The sequence below is a fragment of the Eubalaena glacialis genome, chromosome 8 (assembly GCF_028564815.1).
Source record: "Eubalaena glacialis isolate mEubGla1 chromosome 8, mEubGla1.1.hap2.+ XY, whole genome shotgun sequence".
NCBI classification, from domain to species: Eukaryota; Metazoa; Chordata; class Mammalia; order Artiodactyla; family Balaenidae; genus Eubalaena; species Eubalaena glacialis.
Window position 1 is genome coordinate 15,040,441 of NC_083723.1, and position 26,724 is coordinate 15,067,164.

Here is a 26,724-nt window from a genome sequence, read left to right on the forward strand (position 1 = left end):
TGTTGTGGATGAAGGAAACACACACAAAAGCATGGATCCTACAACTTCAGAGACAGAAGGTGTCGCTGAGGATCGCTGGTACTGTGGACTTCTGCTGTGTACAGGGAGTTCTGTCGCTCTAAGGATCTTCCTTAAAGACAGTCACAGGGAATAAAGGGGCCGCCTAATGGGTGGAGCTCTGGGCACCCAACATCCTCTGCATCCAGAGAGGGTCCATCTGATTAATATATTTGAGTGCTGCATAAGGTTTTGTAAAAAAAAAAAAAAAAAAAAAAAAAGACTCCACTGTATGACATAACCATGTTTAAAAATCACACTAGTTTTTTTTTGAGTATAAGATGCTACTGAGGTAGGAACCAAGATGGCGGAGTAGAAGGATGTGCTCTCACTCCCTCTTGTGAGAACACCAGAATCACAACTAGCTGCTGGACAATCATCGACAGGAAGACACTGGAACTCACCAAAAAAGATACCCCACATCCAAAGACAAGGGGGAAGCCACAATGAGACGGTAGGAGGGGCGCAATCACAGTAAAATCAAATCCCATGACTGCTGGGTGGCTGACTCACAAACTGGAGAACACTTATACTACAGAAGTCCACCCACTGGAGTGAAGGTTCTGAGCCCCACGTCAGGCATCCCAACCTGGGGGTCCGGCAACGGGAGGAGGAATTCCTAGACAATCAGACTTCGAAGGTTAGTGGGATTTGATCGCAGGACTTCGACAGGACTGGGGGAAACAGAGACTCCACTCTTGGAAGGCACACAAAAAGTAGTGTGTGCATCAGGACCCAGGGGAAGGAGCAGTGACCCCAGGGGAGACTGAACCAGACCTACCCGCCAGTGTTGGAGGGTCTCCTGCAGAGGCGGGGGGTGGCTGTGGCTCACCGTGGGGACAAGGACACTGGCAGCAGAAGTTCTGGGAAGTACTCCTTGGCGTGAGCCCTCCCAGAGTCTGTCATTAGCCCCACCAAACAGCCCAGGTAGGCTCCAGTGCTGGGTTGCCTCAGGCCAAACAATCAACAGGGAGGAAACCCAGCCCCACCCATCAGCAGTCAAGTGGATTAAAGTTTTACAGAGCTCTGCCCACCAGAGCAACAGCCAGCTCTACCCACCACCAGTCCCTCCCATCAGGAAACTGCCACAAGCCTCTTAGATAGCCTCATCCACCAGAGGACAGACAGCAGAAGCAAAAAGAACTACAATCCTGCAGCCTGTGGAACAAAAACCACATTCACAGAAAGATAGACAAGATGAAAAGGCAGAGGGCTATGTACCAGAAAAAGGAACAAGATAAAACCCCAGAAAAACAACTACATGAAGTGGAGATAGGCAACCTTCCAGAAAAAGAATTCAGAATAATGATAGTGAAGATGATCCAGGATCTCGGAAAAAGAATGGAGGCAAAGATCGAGAAGATCCAAGAAATGTTTAACAAAGACCTAGAAGAATTAAAGAACAAACAAACAGAGATGAACAATACAATAATTGAAATGAAAACTACGCTAGAAGGAATCAATAGCAGAATAACTGAGGCAGAAGAACGGACAAGTGACCTGGAAGACAGAATGGTGGAATTAACTGCTGCAGAATAAAATAAAGGAAAAAGAATGAAAAGAAATGAAGGCAACCTAAGAGACCTCTGGGACAACATTGAACGCAACAACATTTGCATTATAGGGGACCCAGAAGTAGAAGAAAGAGAGAAAGGACCAGAGAAAATATTTGAAGAGATTATAGTGGAAAACTTCCCTAACTTGGGAAAGGAAATAGCCATCCAAGCCCAGGAAGTGCCGAGGGTCCCAGGCAGGATAAACCCAAGGAGAAACACACTGAGACACATAGCAATCAAATTGGCAAAAATTAAAAACAAAGAAAAATTATTGAAAGCAGCAAGGGAAAAACGACAAGTTAACATACAAGGGAACTCCCATAAGGTTAACAGCTGATTTCTCAGCAGAAACTCTACAAGCCAGAAGGGAGTGGCACAATATATTTAAAGTGATGAAAGGGAAGAACCTACAACCGAGTTTACTCTACCCGGCAAGGATCTCATTCAGATTCGATGGAGAAATCAAAAGCTTTACAGACAAACAAAAGCTAAGAGAATTCAGCATCACCAAACCAGCTCTACAATAAATGCTAAAGGAACTTCTCTAAGTGGGAAACACAAGAGAAGAAAAGGACCTACAAAAACAAACCCAAAACAATTAAGAAAATGGTCATAGGAATATACATATCAATAACTACCTTAAACGTGAATGGATTAAATACTCCAACCAAAAGACACAGGCTTGCTGAATGGATACAAAAACAAGACCCACCTATATGCTGTCTACAAGAGACCCACTTCAGACCTAGGGACACATACACACTGAAAGTGAGGGGATGGAAACAGATATTCCATGCAAATGGAAATCAAAAGAAAGCTGGAGTAGCAATACTCATATCAGATAAAATAGACTCTAAAATAAAAAATGTTACAAGAGACAAGGAAGGACACTACATAATGATCAAAAGATCAATCCAAGAAGAAGATATAACAATTATAAATATATGTGCACCCAACATAGGAGCACCTCAATACATAAGGCAACTGCTAACAGCTATAAAAGAGGAAATCGACAGTAACACAATAATAGTGGGGGACTTTAACACCTCACTTACACCAATGGACAGATCATCCAAAATGAAAACAAATAGGAAACACAAGCTTTACATGACACAAAAGAACAGATAGATTTAATTGATATTTATAGGACATTCCATCCAAAAACAGCAGATTACACCTTCTTCTCAAGTGTGCATGGAACATTCTCCAGGATAAATGACATCTTGTGTCACAAATCAAGCCTCAGTAAATTTAAGAAAATTGAAATCATATCAAGCATCTTTTCTGACCACAATGCTATGAGATTAAAAATGAATTACAGGGAAAAAAACGTAAAAAACACAAACACATGGAGGCTAAACAATACGTTACTAAATAACCAAGAGATCACTGAAGAAATCAAAGAGGAAATCAAAAAACACCTAGAGACAAATGACAATGAAAACATGACGATCCAAAACCTATGGGATGCAGCAAAAGCAGTTCTAAGAGGGAAGTTTATAGCTATACAAGCCTACCTCAAGGAACAAGAAAAATCTCAAATAAACAATCTAACCTTACACCTAAAGGAACTAGAGAAAGAAGGACAAACAAAACCCAAAGTTAGCAGAAGGAGAAAAATCATAAAGATCAGAGCAGAAATAAATGAAATAGAAACAAAGAAAACAATAGCAAAGATCAATAAAACTAAAAGCTGGTTCTTTGAGAAGATAAGCAAAATTGATAAACCATTAGCCAGACTCATCAAGAAAAAGAGGGAGAGAACTCAAATCAATAAAATTAGATATGAAAAAGGAGAAGTTACAACAGACACTGCAGAAATACAAAGCATCCTAAGAGACTATGACAAGCAACTCTATGCCAATAAAATGAACAACCTGGAAGAAATGGACAAATTCTTAGAAAGGTATAACCTTCCAAGACTGAACCAGGAAGAAATAGAAAATATGAACAGACCAATCACAAGTAATGAAATTGAAACTGTGATTAAAAATCTTCCAACAAACAAAAGTCCAGGACCAGATGGCTTCACAGGTGAATTCTATCAAACATTTAGAGAAGAGCTAACACCCTTCTCAAACTCTTCCAAAAAATTGCAGAGGAAGGAAGACTCCCAAACTCATTCTATGAGGCCACCATCACCCTGATACCAAAACCAGACAAAGATACTACAAAAAAAGAAAATTACAGACCAACATCACTGATGAATACAGATGCAAAAATCCTCCACAAAATACTAGCAAACAGAATCCAACAACACATTAAAAGGATCATACACCATGATCAATTGGGATTTATCGCAGGGATGCAAGGATTCTTCAATATACGCAAATCAATCAATGTGATACACCATATTAACAAATTGAAGAATAAAAACCATATGATCATCTCAATAGATGCAGAAAAAGCTTTTGACAAAATTCAACACCCATTTATGATAAAAACTCTTCAGAAAGTGGGCATAGAGTGAACCTACCTCAACATAATAAAGGCCATATACGACAAACCCACAGCAAACATCATTCTCAATGGTGAAAAACTGAAAGCATTTCCTCCAAGGTCAGGAACAAGACAAGGATGTCCACTTTCACCACTATTTTTCAACATAGTTTTGGAAGTCCTAGCCATGGCAATCAGAGAAGAAAAAGAAATAAAAGGAATACAAATTGGAAAAGAAGAAGTAAAACCGTCACTGTTTGCAGATGACATGATACTATACATAGAGAATCCTAAAAATGCCATCAGAAAACTACTAGAGCTAATCAATGAATTTGGCAAAGTTACAGGATACAAAATTAATGCACAGAAATCTCTTGCATTCCTATACACTAATGATGAAATATCTGAAAGAGAAATTAAGGAAACACTCCCATTTACCACTGCAACAAAAAGAATAAAATACCTAGGAATAAACCTACCTAGGGAGACAAAAGACCTGTATGCAGAAAAGTGTAAGACACTGATGAAATAAATTAAAGATGATACCAACAGATGGAGAGATATACCATGTTCTTGGATTGGTAGAATCAATATTGTGAAAATGACTCTACTACCCAAAGCAATCTACAGATTCAATGCAATCCCTATCAAATTACCAATGGCATTTTTTACAGAACTAGAACAAATAATCTTAAAATTTGTATGGAGACACAAAAGACCCCAAATAGCCAAAGCAGTCCTGAGGGAAAAAAGCAGAGCTGGAGGAATCAGAGTCCCTGACTTCAGACTATACTACAAAGCTACAGTAATCAAGATAATATGGTACTGGCACAAAAACAGAAATATAGATCAATGGAAGAGGATAGAAAGCCCAGAGATAAACCCACGCACCTATGGCCAACTAATCTATGACAAAGGAGGCAAGGATATAAAATGGAGAAAAGACAGTCTCTTCAATAAGTGGTGCTGGGAAAACTGGACAGCTACATGTAAAAGAATGAAATTAGAACACTCCCTAACACCATACACAAAAATAAACTCAAAATGGATTCGAGTCCTAAATGCAAGACCGGACACTCTAAAACTCTTAGAGGAAAACATAGGAAGAACACTCTTTGACATAAATCACAGCAAGATCTTTTTTGATCCACCTCCTAGAGTAATGGAAATAAAAACAAAAATAAACAAATGGGACCTAATGAAACTTCAAAGCTTTTGCACAGCAAAGGAAACCATAAACAAGATGAAAAGACAACCCTCACAATGGGAGAAAATATTTGCAAACGAAACAACGGACAAAGGATTAATCTCCAAAATATATAAACAGCTCATGAGCTCAATATTAAAAACACAAACAACCCAATCCAAAAATGGGCAGAAGACCTAAATAGACATTTCTCCAAAGAAGACATACAGATGGCCAAGAAGCACATGAAAAGCTGCTCAACATCACTAATTATTAGAGAAATGCAAATCAAAACTACAATGAGGTATCACCTCACACCAGTTAGAATGGGCATTATCAGAAAATCTACAAACAACAAATGCTGGAGAGGGTGTGGAGAAAAGGGAACCCTCTTGCACTGTTGGTGGGAATGTAAATTGACACAGCCACTATGGAGAACAGTATGGAGGTGCCTTAAAAAACTAAAAATAGAATTACCATATGATCCAGCAATCCCACTACTGGGCATATACCCAGAGAAAACCATATTTCAAAAAGACACATGCACCCCAATGTTCATTGCAGCACTATTTACAATAGCCAGATCATGGAAGCGACCTAAATGCCCATCGACAGATGAATAGATAAAGAAGTTGTGATACATATATACAATGGAATATTACTCAGCCATGAAAAGGAACGAAATTGAGTCATTTGTTGAGACGTGAGTGGATCTAGAGACTGTCATACAGAGTGAAGTAAGTCAGAAAGAGAAAAACAAATATCGTATATTAACGCATGTATGTGGAACCTAGAAAAATGGTACAGATGAACCGGTTTGCAGGGCAGAAGTTGAGACACAGATGTAGAGAACAAACGTATGGGCACCAAGGGGGGAAAGCCGCAGGGGGTGGGGATGGTGGTGGGATGAATTGGGTGATTGGGACTGACATGTATACACTGATGTGTATAAAACTGATGACTAATAAGAACCTGCTGTACAAAAATATAAGTGAAATAACATTCAAAAATTCAAAAAAAAATCATACTAAGTGAAGTAAGTCAGACAAAGACAAATACCATGTGATGCCACTTATATGTGAAATCTAAAAAAATGATATAAATGAACTTATTTACAAGACAGAAACAGACTCACAGACATAGAAAACAAACTTATGGTTACCAAAGGGGAAAGCGGGAGGGAGGGATAAATTAGGAGTTTGGGATTAACAGATACAAACTACCATATATAAATAGGTAAACAACAAGGATCTACTGTATAGCATGGGGAACTATACTCAATATCTTGCAATAACCTATAATGGAAAAGAATCTGAAAAAGAATATATATATATGTATAACTGAATCACTTTGCTGTTCACTTGAAACTAACACAACACTGTAGATCAACTATGCTTCAATTAAAAAAAATTATCCTAAGTAAAAAAATCATTGTAGTAGTTGGGCTCCCCTTTCCCCCACCAGTGTTCCAGTAGCATTACTGCAGAATTATGAGAAGAAATAGCTAAGAATGCATCCTCATGAGCTAGTCTCATGCATGCCTGCATTTGGCGCAGTTGTTAAGAATCCGCCTGTCAATGCAGGGGACACGGGTTCGAGCCCTGGTCCGGGAAGATCCCACATGCCACGGAACAGCTAAGCCCATGCGCCACAACTACTAAGCCTGCGCTCTAGAGCCCACGAGCCACAACTACTGAAGCCTGCACGCCTAGAGCCCGTGCTCCGCAACAAGAGAAGCCACTGCAATGAGAAGCCCACGCACCACAATGAAGAGTAGCCCCCGCTCACCGCAACTAGAGAAATCCCCCGCGCAGCAACGAAGACCCAACGCAGCCAAAAAAAAAAAAAATATATATATATATATATATACATATATATATATATATATATATGTATATATATTTACAGGGCACCTACTAAGTATCAGCTAAAGTGCTTCATCAATATTCCAGAGTGGCTAGAATGAGCCACATGGCAACCCGAAAATGGATACTGGTTGATTTGATAACAGTTTGCACACGACAATTTTTTAATATGCTCAGCATGTATTCCAAATGGAATTATCAAGAAATGACAAGCTTCCCTTTCCACCCACGCTACAGATCTAGATTTGGGCATCCGAATGATAAGAAAAGCTAACCATTTGCAATTTTATTTCAAAAGATATTCACTGTGTTCCAAAAACTGGTGAGGGAGTAATTGCCAGAAGAGACAAAGGCTGGGACAGTGGGATCTGATGGCTCGGGCTCTAAGTAAGCAGAGAAAAAGTAAACCCACTGCTTGGAACCCTGTCCCTTGCTTGTCAGAGAGAGGGCAGTGGTGACGTAATGAGGTTGTAGCCAGGCCCAGCAAGGGAGCAGAGGGGGCTCTGGGGCTCAGAGTATAAGAGTAACCATGGACTGACATGCTCCAGAACATTCTGGTATATTCCAACATTCTGAGGCTTGTATCCTCATGGCCAAGATCCCAAGGCAGAGCTAAGGTTCAGAAGCCCCTGACTCAAAATTCGTGGCTTCTGAGTAGTCTGTTTTACTGAATGCTGACCAAGAGAAGAAAGAAGTTTTTCTTACTTTGCTCTGAAGTAAACTCCTGTTCAGTTGAGATGTTGGAAAGAAGGTGACCAACTCTTGCAGTTTCCCCAGGACTTTCCTGGTTTTAGCACTGAAAGTCCTGTGTCCTGGAAACGCCTTCGTTCCCAGGCAAAGTGGGATGAATAGCCATCCTAAGGAAGTAAGAGCCAAGTGAATAGACTGGGTATTTCAGTAACAAACCATCAGAAAAGTGGCTTAAAAAACTGTGATAGGGAAGAACAAATCTGACTCCATATTGGATCTGTTTCTTTAAATCTTTGCATTCTATTGCTTTTGCTTGGAGTTAAGAATGTTGCCTATAGGCTGAAATGTACAGGATAGACCATTCTCAAGGCTCTGACCTTTAAGGGTATAACACTTTCCCATTCATATAGAGATAAAAAGTTGCAGAACAAAGAATAACATTTGTCTTGTTGGAGGTTTACAGGGTCATCCTGACCTGACCTACCTGGACAGCTGCAAGAACAAAGGATTCTGACACCAAGAGGTCTGCAACAACCAACCATGCCCCTCCCTCACCTTGCCTTTAAAATGCTTTGCTGAAACTCCTTCCAGGAGTCTGGGATTTGGGGAGGCATAAGCTACCTGTCTCCTTGCATGGCCCTGCAATAAACCCTTCTCTGCTCCAAACTGACGTTTGGGTCTGTTTGGCCTCACTGTGCATCGCGTAACAAAACCACTATCATTTTTTTTGCTCACCATTCCACATTCTTGGCTAGGATTGGCTGGGCAGTTCTTGCTTTGGTCTTGCTGATGGTTTTTTGTGCGGCTGTATTCGGCCAATGTGTTTCCTGGAGGATGGTCTCAGCTGGGATGCAGGGACATCTGGGTTTTGCTCTCCCTGTCCAAGTAACCTCAGGGCTTCTCCCTTTACCATGTGGCCTCTCCAAGGGGCTTTTTGCAGCAGGGTAGCTGAAACTCTACACGGTAGCACAGGAAGAACAGGTTTTGCTCATCGGAGTGCGAACCCTGCCTGGCTTCTCAAGGCGTTGGTCTGGAATTGGCACGGTGTACTTCTGCCATATCTTATTGGTAAAAGGCAGTCACAAGCTTTTTAGAAGCAAGGTGAGGGGACTATACTAGAAGTGGATACCAAGCGGCAGAGCATGGGAGCTGCCCACGTGACAGTCTACTCCAGAGTTGGCGTGAGATGCTCTCCGGGATTCACGGGATTCCCAGGTGCCTGACTCACTTCTGACCTGTTTGCTGGGCCACCTGCCTTACCCTCCTCACATTCTCAGAGAGAACCCAATATGAATAGTTGGACCTTCGGTCAGAGGCTTCAAGAGCTCTGGGTAGGTAGAGGACAAGTTTATCTCTATTATTCTCATTTCTGCAAAGTGTACTGAGGATGGTGAATCCCTGTTAAGGTTACCAGCAGGTGGGTAAGAAGCAACAGGTTAGGAGGCCTGGGTCTTACACTGCTGGTGTGAGGCAATAAAGGACCTGCCTCTTCCATGCAATGGTTCTTGGAAAGTGAGTGCCTATGATCAGGGCAGGGATTACAGAGATCACCAAAGCACAGCCCCCTGCCTTAAAGGAGCGGGCCCTTCTCAGCAAGGAACCTCCCGCCCGCGCCCCAAGTCTTGTCTGGAAGTTTACAGAAGTGTCACCATTGGTGCCTCCCTCCTTTCTACCTGTGTCTCTGCTGCAGCTCCAACCTCTGCCTTGACTCGGTTTCCCAGTCGGCTTCCCTCGTCGGGCTGCGAGCCTCCCGAGGGTGTGTTCTTGAACACACAGATAATCGAGGGGTGCATTCCCTGCCTGGGGTCGTCGAGCGGGTCCTCCACGGAGCGCAGCCCAACCCCCTCCATTTCGAAGCTGCTCCACTTCCACCTTCCCGGGGTTCTCCTTCCCTCTTCTCCAACTCCCCCGCCCACACCCGCCTTTTTATTTTTTATTTTTTTGCTGGAGAGAATTGGGGCCCCTCTCACCCTCCCCCACCACAAACTCCGCCTTCAGAGAACCCCGGAGCTGCTGCGGGCCCTGCGGCTGCTGCGCGGCTCCCTTCCTTTTCTCCACCAGACCTCCTCTTCCATCACTGTGGGCGCTCTCTGGGCATTTCGACTTTTCGCTTCTTCTCTCTCTTTAGCTCGCCACCCGTGTCACCGCCCGGGCCGGCGCGTCCCGCCTCCGCTCTGTCGCTTTAAGCGGGTCCCCGCCGCCGCGCCCCTCCCTCACCCCTTCTGGCGCTCGGCGGCTCCTCGCCGCCTCTCCCGCTCCTGCTCTCCCGCTCCTCCTCCTCCTCCTCCCGCTCCTCCTCGCCGCCAGCTCCGCTCCTCGCAGCCTCCGCGGACCCGCAGCCATGGCCGACATCAAGACGGGCATCTTCGCCAAGAACGTCCAGAAGCGACTCAACCGCGCGCAGGAAAAGGTCAGAAGCGGGTGGCGGGGACGCGGCGGGCAGGGCCGAGTCGCCCGGGGCGGGGGTGGGGTGGGGGGGAGCGCAGGAGGTCGGGCCGGGGTCGCAGGGACGCCCTGCCCTCCGCCGCAGCCACTGCAGCAAGGCGGCACCCGGCGCTGCGGGGAGCCGGCGGGAAGGCGGGAGCGCCAGGGTCGCGCAGCCCCTGTCCCGGGAGGCGCGGGGTCGGCCCGGGTCTCCTGGCTGCCTCGCCGCTCCCCGCGCGGCTGGCCGCGCTCCCCGCCCTCCTGGGCGGGTGCCCGGCACGAGCTGTGGCAGGTGTGGCGGGTCGCCCGCGGCTCCCGGAGCTGAGCGCGTCTTCTTCTCGGCGCCCGCTGGCCGCGCGCCCGCAGGCGGCTGGTGGGGACGCGGCCCGCAGGTCCCGGCGGGAGATTGCGGCGCTGTCCTTCCTCCGGCGGGATTTCCTGGCTACTTGGGTGCAGCAGGAACGAGCGATTTAGCACAGAAGCTATCTCCGAAGAAATCTGTTTGGATTAAGAAGGCTGATCGCGAAGAGCCAAGGGCTTTAATATAGTACTGTGGAGTGAATCCTGAAGTTCAAAACCGAGATTTAGATGCACACTTCTTTCGTTTTTTCTTCCTTTTTTTTTTTTTTTGAGGGGTCTCTCTGTATGTGTATCTCTTTTGACGCCAGTGTCCTTCTCTGGAAGGTCAAAAATAAATATGACCTGAACCTAACAGTTCTCTGCATATTTTTGCACAGAGGAGGGCGTTTTATTGCATGAAAAAATTAAAAAATCCATGTTGCACGGGTTGGGTTCCCCGGTGTTTCACAGGCCCCTCAAGATTGGTCACAGTAATTTATTTTTCTCCCCGAGAGGTGGGCACAAATGAACGCCATGTCCAAATCAAGCCCATCCCCTACCAGTTGGAGAGGTACAGTAGCAGGCACTGGGCTTTCCTGGCTTCTCTGCCCACGGTTTGTCATCAAGACCTTGCCAGCACTGAGGTCTTCATTTGTGTCCCGGGCAAAGGACATTCATACTGTAGATGAAGCATTGTACTTGAAAATGGACACCGGCTAATGAGCCCTGCGGTCTGTGTCACTTGAACTGTGTTCTCTTTCACGTGGAAGTATTTTCCATCCCTGGGATTCTGGATGTTTAGCGGTTTTCTGTTTTACTTGAAGTCAGATTTGACGCGTTGCCCACTATGACGGTGAATTTCCCTTTTCAGACTTAGGCTCAGGCCACCCCCCCCCCCCGCCCCAGTTCCCATTGACCCCTATGAACTCAGCTGAAGGGGGCACTGATTCCTTTGCCTGTCTGCATGCCCAGAGGCTGGGTGGCTGCCTCTAGGCCCTCCCTTCACACATGCATGCTCTCAACGCAGTAAGAGGATTGTATTTCTTTTAATATCTACCCAAGCTCATCCTGAAGCTCCTCCTGCAGCTCCTTTAGCAGCTGAATTAACAAGGCTTCCTGCCCCTTTCCAGTCCCTGGCTACTTGTGCAGAAAGTAGCCATGATCTGCTGGGATCCTGGCCAGGTTTTGTCATCATTTTCCCATACTTCATTTCACCCACTGGTAGGTATTCCTCCCCACCCTCTCCCTCCTTCCAAGTAAGTACTTGAATTTTAGGTCTGAAGCTTTTCACTGAATCCACTTCCCATCTGTGAGGGAATTTACTGATACAGTCTGCCTTTTGACATACTAAATTATTTCTTAATCTAGGTCACCAGCTGTTAATATGCCAGAAATAACTGAAAAGAAAATGTAATCTGACTTAGAGAGCATTCAAACCCTTATGAATTGTTGAAAACTCACTTTTTCGTAATGGTGTGTATTATGATTGCAGTTGTGGTTGGTGGTTAATCAAGGTGGCCTAGGGGAGCCTTGAGCAGGGCTTCAAGTGTCCTACTTTCTTCCCTGGGGAAAGCTGCAGATGAAAACTGCCTGTTGTACTTAGCTTAGGGAGTGAAGACACCAAGAGGCTGAGAGTGTGGGTTCTGCCCCTGGGTAAGTTCTGAGCCCATGCAGCGCATGGGAAAACGGCATGTGGTAATCCAGATAAGGCAGCCCAGTCGAGCCCAAAGAAGCCGCGGGACAATGGAAAGCACTGTGTTGCTATTTGGGCTTCATAAGACATATCCCCCAGTGATTCCTTCTTTTTGCATCTTCGGTCTCCTCCTCTTATCCAGATGCTCCATTGCAATAATGATATGCTACGTATGTTTTTGAGACCCTTTGCTCCTTGTTTCTACCACCACGTTTTCTCAAAAGCTTGTCCACTCCCTCGACTTTTCTATCACCTGTACGCCACCTAACAGCTTGCATGCATTTTGGCTCCAAATGCATGACTGAAACTACACCAAGAGGTAATTTATGGCTTTCTATGAATTTAAGGTACATTTTTTCTTATTGAAAGTCTGTAAAGGTTCATTGGAGAAAGAATGAAATACATATATAAGGGGGAAAAAAACCCCACCAACAAATTAGGACACATAAATTCTACCACCCAGAGATTTCACAGTCATTTGATATGTATCCCAGTACATTTGTTTCCTTACGTATGTGTATATATTTATACAACTAAAACAGGCGCATCCTATATGGTTTTGTAACTTGTTTATTTCATGTAATAATCATGAACGTTCTTCAATAGATGTATATATTTTCCATCACTATTATAAGTGACTGAACAGTATTGGAATGTATGAGTTTTAATGGACCCCCTGTTCTTGGACACTCAGTTTCCAGTGTTTTCAAATATAAATACAATCAGTGAGAAAATTTATAGGGAAAATGTTCCCACACACTCTTAAGTATCTCTTAGATGAATTCCTAGAAGAAGAATTATGGTGTCAAAGGTGTGCTTCTTTTTATTATAGCTAGATTGCCTTTCAGAAAGGTTGTGTCAGTTTACATTCTCACTAGCAGTCCATGGGACGTTTGCCAACACCAGATAATAAAATTTAAAGCACTCTTTAGATTTCACATCGGAAAAAATTAGTTCCTGTTTATTTCATGTTTGATTTTTAAAACCCGAACATTAGTTTCTTGCGTTCTTGTTTCATTTGTGAATTGTGCGTTGATATTTGTGCCCATTTTGTGTAGCATCTCCATCTTGTTATTTGTAAGGGCAGAAACTTTATCAATCCAAACATTATTTCTTCCTTTTCTATTTACTTTTTAATTTTTTGAGGATTTTTTTTCTGTTATAGAGCACATTTATGTTTATATTATGTGTATGTTTTATATATTTGCTTAAATCTATCGATTGATTTTGCATGGTTTCTCTTTTGGCTGTTGAATTAGGATCCTGCCACTTGTAAGTATCAGAAAACTCAATTCAAACTGGCTTAAGGAAAGAAGAGGATTTAATTAAAAGTAAAAATACGGTTCTTGCACACATAAATTTAAATGAGATTTTAATAAATATATGTTTGTATTAAGCTATGAACATATAATTTATGTATATATAAAATATATGAGTATAGGTGTGTGTGTTACATGTTAACTCATTTGATTCTATGAGGTTGGTACCATTACTATTCCTATTTTATAGATTAGGAAGAGGTCAAGTGACAGGCCCAAGGTCACACAGTATGCAGTAAAGCTGAAGTTTGAAGCCATGCAGTCCAATACTTCCTCCTTACACGGTACTGCCTCTTATAATTATGAAAACGGCAGGGGAAGACAGACTTCAGACTTGCATGGAACCGGGGCTCAACCACAGGCATCAGGGCTCAGGTGTCTTTTCCCCATCTCTCATCTCTGCTGTCCACCCTGTCAGCCCCATTCTTGGGCACGTTCTTCTCTTTTGGTGGCAAGATGGCTGCCAGCCCCTCTAGGCTAGGCCACATTTACAGAGAACTCCTCAGTATAGCCCTCATCGGCCCAAATTTGGGCTTGTGCCTATCCCTGGAAAAGAAAATATCTCTGGCCAAGGGCCAGGGCCATGGGTTGGATTGGGCCTGAGTCACAGGCTACTACGGAAGCTGGGGTGGAGAAATTTCCCCTAGACCATCTGTACTGCTGGTGGAGGAGGGAGAATCAGAGCACAGAAAAGGGAATGGGCACTGCGCTGGCAAAATGAAAGGTGTCCACCGCGGCGCACTTCAAAGGCCTTCTCTGCCCCGTGGTTGTGTAAATAATCACATAGCTAATAGCTTATAACTTAATATTCACTTAAAAATTTCCCATCAAGTTAATATTTGCACAGTTAAAAAAAATCAAATATTAGTAAAAGGCTTATTATGAAAAATAGCAGTCCCCTGTCTCTCCTTTCCTCAACCACCAGTCTTGTTTCCCCAGAGGCAACTATTACTAATCACAAATAAGCTTAAGATAGGAAAGGATCTATCCTTTCTTATTTGGTGAAGACCGGTAAAGATTTAGCTCTCTTACATTCATCCTTCTACTTCCATATCCCCTAATAATAGAGCAAAAATTGTTGATTGCTGAGGATTATATTTTTTAAAAATTAAAGTATAGAAAAAGAATAGATACGTGAATATGTATAACGGAATAGCTTTGCTCTATACCTGAAACTAACACAACATTGTTAATCAACAATACTCCAATATAAAATAAAAATTTTTTAAAAAGCTTACTTGATAACATCAGAAAAAGTATAATGTTTGTTGACTAAAGTATACAAATCGTAATATTCAGCTCGGTGGATTTTTATGTATATGGATTTCCATATAGCTACCACCCAGATAAGTTATAGAACATTTCTATTATAAACCAGATATCTGTCATCCCTCATGTCTCTTCTGTTCTTTGTCTTGTTTATGTTCATACCTTTTTAATTCCTTTACCATCATTTCCCTGATGGACTTCTTTTCTTGTATAATGCTTGTTGGTTATTTTGGTATCTTCTTTTGCAAAGTGTCTGTTAAAGTTTTTTGCCTATGTGTTTTATTTGGGTTGCTTGTTGTTTTCTTCTTGGTATGTAGTTCTTTATATATTCAGGATATGAATCCTTTGTCAGATAGACAATTTGCAAATATTTTCTCCTAGAAGGTGGCTTGCCTTTTTACTTTCTTAATGGTGCCCTTTGTGTGTGTTTAAAATTTTAATGAAGTCTTATCTGAAGATTAGGTTTTCCATACAGCTTTTTGTTTCCCTAGAGTTAATAATAGCCTTTATTTCTGTTTGCTTATTTTTTTATGAACTATTTAGAATTGTTTGTTCTTGCTTCATCAGCTCTGTCAAATGCCTGTCAATATCATTATCAAAGGTTCAATATATCAGGTAATGCAATTACATTCTCCAGTGAGCGACACCACCCACAACTCCCCTCTGTTTGGAGCCTCTGCCCTTTTGCTGTAATCTGGGCTGATTTTTATTTTCTAGGCCTGCTACATAGCTGTCATCCTGGGTCTTTCCTTGCCAATGTTGGGGTTGAGGAAGGGACTTGAAGGCACGTCTAATGACTGTCCCCCATTGTCATTTTTGTGCTTTATCCACACTTTTGTAGTACTTGGTAGAACCAGGTTTTAAGCCGGAGCGTGTTTGTGTGTGTGACTGTGCAGTGAGAATTGGCTGCTTTTTCATTGGTTGCCTGTACAGGCACTTTTTATTAAAAAGTAGCTTTCTCTATTCTGCTGAGTTATTTCCATTTTATCTACTTCTCTGCGTCTGTAAAATGTATTGAACTCATCCACTAGTATTGCGTCTCCTCTTTTTATCCATGTATGTTCATACCTTTTTATTCCTTTGCTGTTGTTTTTTGTTGGGTTTGGGGAGGAGACAGATATAAACACATACAGTCAGTCTGCCTGTTTATCCAGAGGCCTTTTTTACTTAAATATTTAATCACTTTGGGATTTTTTTGTTCATCTTTATTCCTTTGTGAAATCCAGTGACATTTATTTGGTCTTAACCCTCCTTGACCTCTATGCAATATTTAAATTGGTGGAGCACTTTAAACATTTTTTAAGATTTAAACATTTTTTTTTTAATGTGACTCTAGTGAGCAGGGAAGCCTTTGGTATAATACTAGCCTTTTTCAGCATTAGATTTTTGTTTTTTGTTTTAATAAGAGAGTTATGCTATTTAAACTCTAAAGATGTGCACTGTTTGATATTCTTTGCGCCAGTTTATCTGCCCTGAGTAATTACTGTAAAATAATAGGTGCAATTTTTTATTGCATTATAACTTCCCAAGTAAATCGTAGGTGCTTGAGGACAAGAACCAAATGTCTTGTGAATTGTATGTACTCGGTGATGATTTGACTTTGTATGTTCTTGCTAGTTTACTTCCCAACCCTGCAAACACATTGTCTGAAAGCGTCCTTCCACGTTATTCTTTCTCTGACTTCTGTGAAATTATCATAAAGGTGTCACTATGTATCACTGTCATTTGAATTGTCATTTTGTGGAGATAGTATATCAAATAAAATTAACCTTATGAATTCTGAGGATGGTGGGAGCTCCATCAATATTCGGTTGAACTGTACTAAATTGTTATTTTTGTAAGTCAAACAGTCAAATATTGGTAAAGTCCTGTGGTTCAACCCCATGCTGATTGTGTGATATGGCAAGAAAAAGAGTGTAGTCTCCTTCCATGCCTAATTGTGTGACATTTGTGGGTTTTTTAAAAAAAATTGTTGCCTTGCTGGTGCCCGCATCTTGGTTTGTTCTCAAAGGGAGACATGTGGATGGTGTTTGTGTGTGCATGTGCTGATGTGTACGTGCCTGTGTTTATTTATTTATGCAGATTGAATGGGAGAAGGAATACCCTGCTCTGACCAGGAGACACTTTCCATGGATCCCAGGGCCTTGTCTGTGGAAGAGTAGCTTGTATGACCATGTTTACATTTGAGGACACTTTGGAGACTGAGTCTCTGAGACACATCCAGGGTTTCCCCTTTTAAGATCATCAGAAGACTTTGTTGTTGTCCGCTTCTACATTGTACAAGCTTATACCTTCTCATCTACTAAGATAATTTTCTCTGGCTGTATTAGGAACTGACAAAACTAAAAATAATTCTGAGGACATTCTTGACAGTAAGGTTTCTTTCTTCATTTTTTTTTTACACATAAACACGCATATACCCATGCATCCTTCTTTCTCCAGGAATAGGGAATTAGAACTGTAGGGATTGAGATTTTAATATTAGTAAGAGTTATCATTATCCTTTACAACATAGCATATTGTGTGTATGTGTGTTCCAAAAATCATACTTTAAAAGTCAGCTTGTCTATGGACTGATACAACTTAAAATACCTGAAATACTTGTGTAAATAATATGGTCCACTTTACTAGAGGTATAAAATTAGGTCTCATTTAAAAAAATACTCTAATTAAATGGTTTCAACATCACATCCAGTGTATCATGAGAATCTCTTACTCCTCCCTGGGGTCCCTGTCCTGTGATAAGTTCAGAAATCCTATGGGGAGCGTCCCTTCTCTAAAGAAGTCTGTGGTTTTTACGATGGCCTTATGGAAAAGGGTTCTAAAAGGGAGTCCAGCATTCAGATGTCAGTCTTGTCCCCCAAGGTGAGCACTGCAGTGTGTCAGGAACATGGTGGCCCCACTGATGGTTCTCACAGTGAGGGCAGGGCCAGGAAGCCTTTCTCTCTGGGATTATACTCAACTATGGCCACTGTGTCACAGCATGCCTGAGCTCCAAATATGTGAGCTCTGGGCTTATTATTTCCAAATATACTTTCACATATACACACAGCTTCTCACTCCAAGATTTCCCATCATGCCAGGGTTTCTAAGTTAGGAAATTCAATATCAGCAAACACTGATTATCTATGCCATTCCATGCCACTCCACTCTGTTCTGTTTTTAATAACATGGTAAGGGGACATACCAAATTGATTTCCAGCCTGCAGTTTGGGAATACTACCTTAGAGGACCTCCAGCATCCTTTCCTGTAAGCTGACTTTCTTTTGGGCCATCGGTCCATTTAAGGGTGTGTGTGTGTGTGTGTGTGTGTGTGTGTGTGTGTGATTAAGTTTCAAAAAAATATTGTGAAGCACTTTGTGCGGGGATGAGTCGAGAAGGCAAAGAGTATTTTAAAAAATATGTTCTGACTTTTTAAGGTCTGGGAATTTCCACTTGACTCTTCAAACACAATTTTTTATTTTTCTAGCCACTTAAATTAGGGGCTGTCTGAGTAGAACTCCTGAGGAAATAACTGAGCCTGTGGGCTTGTATGAAGGGATAACAGATGTAAAGATTTCTTATGTTGCAGATATAATTTTCCAGATATTCTCTATAATGGCTAACATTTACATAATGAAGCTGCCATCATCACAGTTTGAGGAATTCACTGATGAAAGTATATAATAAGACTACATACACAGCATTGTGCAAAATTAACATGAGAGTAATCACGTTTTCCTGAGAACACATCCACAGGCCAACTTTTAATAAGTGAAGCTGAAACTTCATTCTTACTGATTCAAAGTAAGTTTAAATTTAAGTGTAGTGCTTAAGTAGATATATTTCCTGAATACATATTGAGTAAATCTCTTATTAGGAATAATGTTGGATAAAGCCATGAAAAAGATCTTAGTTTTGAAATATTTGCTATGCATAATATACTTATATATAAGTTTTGATTACCCTGAAGCTAGTTAGATGTACGAAAATCAGAAAACCATGATCTTGGTCATTTTCATCTTATTCTCATATAGTTCTTTAGTTGAAAGTTTAGTTAATAAGTGGGAAGAACCTGAAAAAAAAAATGTGTACATATATATACGTACACACGCACAAATATACACATTTTTTCTATCTTAAAGTGCCTATAATGATTTAGTAAAATACACATGGACCTATGAATAAATGCAGTTTTGTTACAGCACCTGACACTTTTGAGTAAAAGGATGCTAAATTTATATATTCTAATAGTTAATATATTCGATTGTGAAATCAACCTGGTAAAATTCAGTTACTCATTTAGAATCATTTATTAAGAATCTAAAAGACACATGCACCCAACGTTCATTGCAGCACTATTTAGAATAGCCAGGACATGGAACCAACCTAAATGTCCATTAACAGAGGAATAGATACAGAAGATGTGGTACATATATTCAATGGAATATTACTTAGCCATAAAAAAATGCAATAATGCCATTTGCAGCAACATGGATGGACCTAGAGGTTGTCATACTGAGTGAAGTAAGTCAGAGAAAGACAAATACCATATTACATCACTTACATGTGGAATCTAAAGATATGGTACAAATGAACTTATTTACAAAACAAATAGAGTCACAGATGTAGAAAACAAACTTATGGTTACCCAGGGCGGGGGGGGGGGGGGAGATAAGTTGGGAGATTGGGATTGACATATACACATTATTATATATAAAATAGATAACTAATAAGGACCTACTCTGTAGCCCAGGGAACTCTACTCAATACTCTGTAATGACCTATATGGGAAAACAATCTAAAAAAAGAGTGGATATATGTACATGTATAATTGATTCACTTTGCTGTACGCTTGAAACTAACACAACATTGTGAATCAACTATTCTCCAATAAAAATTAAAAAAAAAAAATCTTAAGGCCCAAAAGGCACTTGCTAGGCACTTGTAATATAGCATTCAACAAAGACCAGCAGGAGGTGGTAGAGAGATAAATCTTTGAATATACTAATAACTAAATAGTTATTAATGAAAAATCATAATTAAAAATTCTGTGAGGAGAAAAAAACCATTTGTCAATGTAACTAGGGAACTCACCTAGAGTGAGAGGATTGCATATACCTATCTGAAGCAGGTAGATTTTAAGCTAAGATCCTAAGGATGTCCAGGCAAGGGGAGTAGGGTAAGAGCGTGGGGATTTTAGGAGTCAGTAAGCATTCTAAACATCAGACTCTTTGCCCTTATTCAACTAAATAAGATAAAAATAAGAGCTGTTAAAAAAAAAAGAAAAGAGCTGTAGAATATACAATAGATAACGAGAATCGACTGTTAGCGTTGGCTTTATAAATGATCTCTTCTACCATTTGCATAGTTATCAAAGTGGCAAAGTGGTCCCTAACTGGGATGGTCCTTCTGTAGTCGCAATCCCTCTTTTGTGTGATCAGATTTTTACTCTCACATGTTGAACGGTCCTTCTAGGTCAGAGTTCCCCCTTGATACAGAGGCAGGACACTGGTTCAGAGCTGACTTGCCCTCTGAATTATCTGTCATACAAAGATCCCTTTGTATAACAGCAGTAAACTCCAGCCCAATCTGCTTTTATGGATTTGTAAGGTCTCTTATCATAAACCATCAGAAACTCAAAATAAATATGAAAGCCCTTAATAAAATTCTTAAATGCCACACATCTGGAAACATTGGTTTGTCTTTAAAAGGTTTGAATGCACTTGGATTCCCAACTTTTAATGAGAGAGAGAGAGAAGAGAGAGAACACACATGGTTAAGGCTGGCAGCAACTTGACTTACTTATGTTGTAGGCATTGACTTGATTATTTTGCAGGCTGTGGTCTTGAATTTAGGAATAATCTGAGATGATTTGCAGCTTGGGAAGAATCTTAAGTTTGGAAGAGAATCTTTTGTAGCAGGCAGTCTCTTCCTCTACCTAGTAATGGTTGCTAACAGTTGAGTAGCATAGATGGCCCAAGCCTTGGAAGGATCTCCCGTGTTGTGGTAGCACAGCCTAGAACAGTGTGATACCTTTCACATGCCCTGTAATTCCTCAATCTTTGAGGCATCTGTACAAGACATCCTGCCTCTTTAACCTACATGTTTCTATAGCAAAAAATCAACTTCCCACCTGCTCCCTGTTCAGTGGGTTCTTCTCTGAGTCTCTAGGAAAACGATTGTCCAGATTTTTCTTCCCACCCCTCTAGGAAATGCGTGTGACCATGGAGACCACTAGCATTATGAAACATGGTCAGGAGAGGGCTCTCCTGGGTACCTGTATTGGCCTGTGGTTGCTCCTGTTAAGCATAGGGAGTGAATCTAGAAATCAGGTACCTCCAGGGTAGTGTTTTCTCAATAGTCAGGAACATTTGGGGAGTGGGTGAGTTAAGAATGCAGATTCCTGGGCCTATTTAAAAACTTACCAGAATCTCTTATTAAGACTTGGGAATATGCATTTTAATAAATTCCTCTGGTAATTCAAAGGTTTAATGAATCTGCAAAGCACACTGCTTTAGAGAAGGGCGTTTGGTTGAGATTCTGTGGTGGGTATGAGCTCCTAGGTCCACTCCAGGGTTATAATTTGGAGAATAAGGCTTTCTTCCACCCAGTGACTATAAATTTATCTCCAATGTAGTAGAGAGAAAAGGGTGAAAAGCAGTGCCCTATACTATGCTTAAAAATATCCTTATGCTTAACGTAGCCTACTTAGATTTCAAAGGAATCAGTTTTGTGGAGGCCAAATTGGAGATGTTTCATCAAGGGCCAAATGTCTTCCTTATGAGGAGTGCTGTATAGCACAGAAGATCGGAGTCTGTGAAATCTGGTTCTGTAAAAACCATTATAATTTTAGAATAATGCTGGCTAATGCATCAGTCACAAAAAGTAGAAATATTTGTCTCAAAAAACTGCTGTGTATTTTTGGTGGGTGACAGAAGGAGATGGGCGAGTTTGGGAGATATGTTTATAATTACATTGATTTTGTATGTTTTACTGTAGAGTGAATAGTAATGAGATTGCTTAATGTACCTAGTAGAGAGTGTGGTCAAAACTCAGGATGGTTTTGGTCTCTTGTGGAAGAAGCCCCATTTGATAGGACCTGGATTATTAGATTCTAAGTTTAATTTTTTTTAAGGTATTTGTTGAGAACTTGTGTCTTTATTCTTAATGGATATTGTTTTACACTTTTCATTCCTTGTGATGTTTTTGTCTGTTTTTTGTATCTGAGTAAGAATCGCCTCAAATAATGAATTGGGAAGTGACCCATCTCCAATTTTTTGGAAGAGTTTGTGAAGAATTGGTGTTAGTTCTTCTCTTAATATTGGTAGAATTCATCAGTGAAGCAATCTAGGCTTGGGTTTTTTATTTGTGGGAAGTTTTTTGATTGCTAATAAAATCTCTTAACTTGTTTAAGTCCACACAGATTCTCTATGTCTTTTTGAGTCAGTTTTTGTAGATTGTGTCTTTCTAGAAATTTTCTATTTCATCTAGTTTATTGATTTAATTTGTTGGCATATACTTGTTCATAGTGTTCCTTTATGTAGTACTATTCCTTTTTATTTCTGTAAGGTTGGTAGTAATGTCACCTGTTTCATTCCTGATTTTAATAATTTCAGTCCTCTCTATTTCTTGGTCAGTCTAGCTAAAGTCTTGTCACTTTTGTTAATCTCTTCAAAGAACCAATTTTTTGTTTCATTGGTTTTTCTCTTGCATTAGCTGCATTCCATAAGAGTTGGTATGTTGGGTTTCCATTTTCATTTATCTAAGATATATTCCAATTTCCCTTTGATTTCTTTTTTTATCAGTCGGGTATTTAGGAGTGTGTTGTTTTGTTTGCACAGGTTTATTAATTTTCAAAATTTCCCGTGTTAATGATTTCTAATTTCATTCCATTGTAGTTGGATAACATGCTTTATGTGATTTCAATCCTTTAAATTTATTGGGGAATGGAGGGTGGGGGAATTGGGTGAAGGTGGTCAAAGGTACAAACTTCCAGTTATAAGATAAATAAGTTATGGGGATGTAATGTACAGTATGCTGACTATAGTTAACAAGACTGTACTCTATATTTGAAACTTACCAAGAGAGTAGATCTTAAAAGTCCTCAAAACAAGAAAAAAATTTTTAACTATGTGACATGATGGATGTTAACTAAACTTATTGTGGTAATCATTTTGAAGTACAGATCTTCCTTGACATATGATGGGGTTAAGTCCTGATAAAGCCATCATAAGTTAAAAATACCCTAAGTTGAAGAATGCATTTAACACACCTAACCTACCAAACATCATAGCTTAGCCTAGGCTACTTTAAACATGCTCAGAACACTTATATTAGCCCAGAGTTGGGCAACATCACCTAATGTAAAGCCTATTTTATAATAAAGTGTTGACTATCTCACGTAATTTATGAGTACTGTACTGAAAGTGAAAAATGGGAGGGTTGTCTGGGTACAGAGTGCTTGGAAGTGTATTGGTTGTTCACCCTCGTGATCACATGGCTGGCTGGGTGCTGTACTCACTGCCGCTGCCCAGCATCACGAGAGAGTACAGGCATACCTTGTTTTATTGTGCTTCACTTTATTGCACTTCCCATATAATGTATTTTCTGCAGATTGAAGGTTTGTGGCAACCTTGCATCAAGCAAGTCTATTGGCATCATTTTCCCAACAGCATTTGCTCTTCATGTCTCTGTGTCACGTTTTGGTAATTCTTGCAATAGTTCAAACTCTGTACCAGCAAAAAGATTATGCCTAGCTGATGGCTCAGATGATGGTTAGCATTTTTCAGCAATAAAGTATTTTTTATTTTTTTAATTTATTTTTAATTTTATTTGGCCGTGCTGTGCGGCTTGTGGGATCTTAGTTCCCCGACCAGGGATTGAACCCCGGGCCCTTGGCAGTGAAAGCGTGGAGTCCTAACCACTGGACCTCCAGGGAATTCCCAGTAAAGGATTTTTTAATTAAGGTATGTACGTAGTTTTTTTAGACACATGCTGTTGATCACTTAATAGGCTACAGTATAGTGTAAATATAACTTTTATATGCATTGGGAAACCAAAAAATTTGTGTGACTAGCTTTACTGCAATATTCGCTTTATTGTGTTATTTGCTTTATTGTGGTGGTCTGGAACTGAACCCACAATATCTCTGAGGTATACCTGTATTGTACCGGATATTGCTAGCCCAGGAGAATGTCAAAATTCAAAATTTGAAGTATGCTTTCTACTGAATGGGTATCGCTTTTGCACTATGGTAAGTTGAAAAATTGTAAGTCGAACCAGCCTAAGTCAGGGACCATTTGTACATACGTATATCAAATCATTATGTTGCATACCTTAAACTTGCACAACGTTATATGTCAATTATATCTCAATAAAACTGTAAAAAATTTATTGAGTCTTGTTTTATAGTCTAACATATGATCTGTTTTGGAGGATGTACCATGTGCATTTGAGAAGAATTGTAGTCTGCTGTTGAGTAGTGTTGTATAGATAGATGTGTGTTAGGACCACTTGGTTTACAGTGTTGTTCAGGTCCTCTATTTTCTTACTGGTTTTCTGTTTAGTTGTTCTATCCATTACTGAAAGTAAGGTAGTGGAGTCTTCAACTATTATTTTTGAATTGTTTATTCTTCTCTTCAGTTCTGTCAATTTTTACTTTATGTATTTTGGTGCACTTTGATTAGGTATATAAAGGTTTATATTTCTTATGTCTTCTTCATGAATTGACCATTTTGTCATTATAAAATGTCCCTCTTTGTGTCTAGTAACAATTTTTGTCCTCAAGTCTATTTTGTCTGTTATTAGTATAGCCACTCCAGCTCTCTTTTGGTTACTGTTTGCATAGTATATCTTTTCCATGCTTGCGCTCTTAACCTATTTGTGTCTTTGAATCTAATTTGTGTCTCTTGTAGACAGTATATAGTTGGATTTTTTTTTAATCCATTCTGCCAACATTTGCCTTTTAGAGTGTTTAATTTCTTTACATTTAATGTAATTAGTGACAGAGTAGGATTTATGTCTACCATTTATATTTTATTTATTTTTGTTCCTTGATTCCTCATCACTGCCTTTTTTGTGGTAAATAGATATTTTGTAGTATGCCATTTTAATTCCCTTGTTGTTTCTTTTACTATATTTTTTGAATTACTTTCTTGGTGGTTTCCCTGGAATTATAATTAACATCTTAACTTGTAACAATCTAATTCAGATTAATGCTACCTTAATTTCAATAGTATACAAAACTTTGCTCCCACACAATTCCATTTCCTCTTCTCTCTTTTGTGCTGTAGTTGTCAAACAAATTACATCTTTATGTATTGTATGTCCATCAGCAAGATTTATAATTATTGCTTTATTGTCTTTTAAATCAGTTAGGATAAAAAAATGAGTTATGAGTGAAAATACATTTATATTTTACATTTACCTGTGCAGTTACTGCATGTTTCAAAATATATATTTCTTACGAAATGGATTGTATTTGTTAGGTAATAATTAGCTCATTTCTCCATTTTTAAGACTAAAGCAAGATCATAGTAGGATATATCTAGTGTTAGCGCATTGATTAAATGTAGCTCCAGCTAAAAACAAAGTAATATAAGGAATCAGTCTTTAGCTTTATTGTAAATTAATTTACACCAACAGTCTGTTAGACTGGATTATTGAGAAGAGGTTTCAGACTCTTCTTAATAGTTTTACAGTTCTGTGGTTAGGTGCTATTAAGTATTACTTAAGACTTAAAATATATGCAACATTTTATGCTTTTTTTTCCCCTGCTTCCCCATAGTTTTTATCAGATCCTCAAAAAGATCTGTGACCTTAAAAAGCTTAAACACCAATGAGTCTAAAGTCTTAAGTCTTTTTGCTTAAACATATCCACAAAACTCCATGAAGAGCAGCAAGGAGAATAAAGTCTTTGGTGGATACTGGAACTACTGGTCCAGGCTCCCAGTCCTGTTCTGGTTTGGGTCATGGTCCTTGCGCCTTGAAGAGTCAGATTTACCTGTGTCCCTCCAGGTTAGCCCTGTTATTGTGATTGTTTCAACATGGATGTGTGACATGTGCCCTCCATGGCTCCAGGCTCCTCATCACACGTTTAAAAGAATTATTATTATTTTTATTGATGTATAGTTGATTTACAACGTTGTGCTAGCTTCAGGTGTACAGCACAAAAATTCAGATATATATATATATATATATATATATATATATACACACTCATTTTCAGATTCTTTTCCCTTATATGTTATTAGAAAATATTGAGTATAGCTCCCTGTGCTATACAGTAGGTCCTTGTTGGTTATCTATTTTATATATAGTAGTATGTATATGTTAATCCCAAACTCTTAATTTATATAAACAAATTCTTATAAAAAGAATCTGTTATTTAAGGGCTAATAAAATTTCTTACATGCATGTAATCACCGTAGCCTACCTTTTCCCAGTTGTCCATCCCATAGTAACTAGAGATCTGTATGTAGAGATGGCCCAGGTAAACGAAGAGGGAGTCTTTAAATTTTTTTTTCTTAATTTCTTTTTTTAATTTATTTATTTATTTTTGGCTGTGTTGGGGCTTCGTTTCTGTGCGAGGGCTTTCTCCAGCTGTGGCGAGCGGGGGCCACTCTTCATCGCGGTGCGCAGACCTCTCACTGTCGCAGCCTCTCCCGTTGCGGAGCGCAGGCTCAGTAGTTGTGGCTCACGGGCTTAGTTGCTCCGCGGCACGTGGGATCTTCCCAGACTGGGGCTCGAACCCGTGTCCCCTGCATTGGCAGGCAGATTCTTAACCACTGCGCCACCAGGGAAGCCCGGGAGTCTTTATTAGAGGTGACCAGGGAGACATCTACATTTATCTCCAGAGTGCATTAGATGAGATCCTGTAGAGTTTGGGTATAGAGCAACCTGTTTG

General features: G+C 40.2%; 1 protein-coding gene across 2 annotated transcripts in view; it reads left to right on the top strand.

The window, feature by feature from the left end:
• Positions 1-10,134: 10,134 nt before the first annotated feature.
• The window catches only part of AMPH (amphiphysin), a 189,643-nt gene continuing 173,053 nt past the window's right edge, over positions 10,135-26,724 (top strand). For both annotated transcript variants that reach the window (XM_061197580.1, XM_061197581.1), the window contains exon 1: positions 10,135-10,203. In XM_061197580.1, coding sequence (XP_061053563.1) covers positions 10,135-10,203 — 69 coding nt within the window. The remainder of the gene's footprint in view (positions 10,204-26,724) is intronic.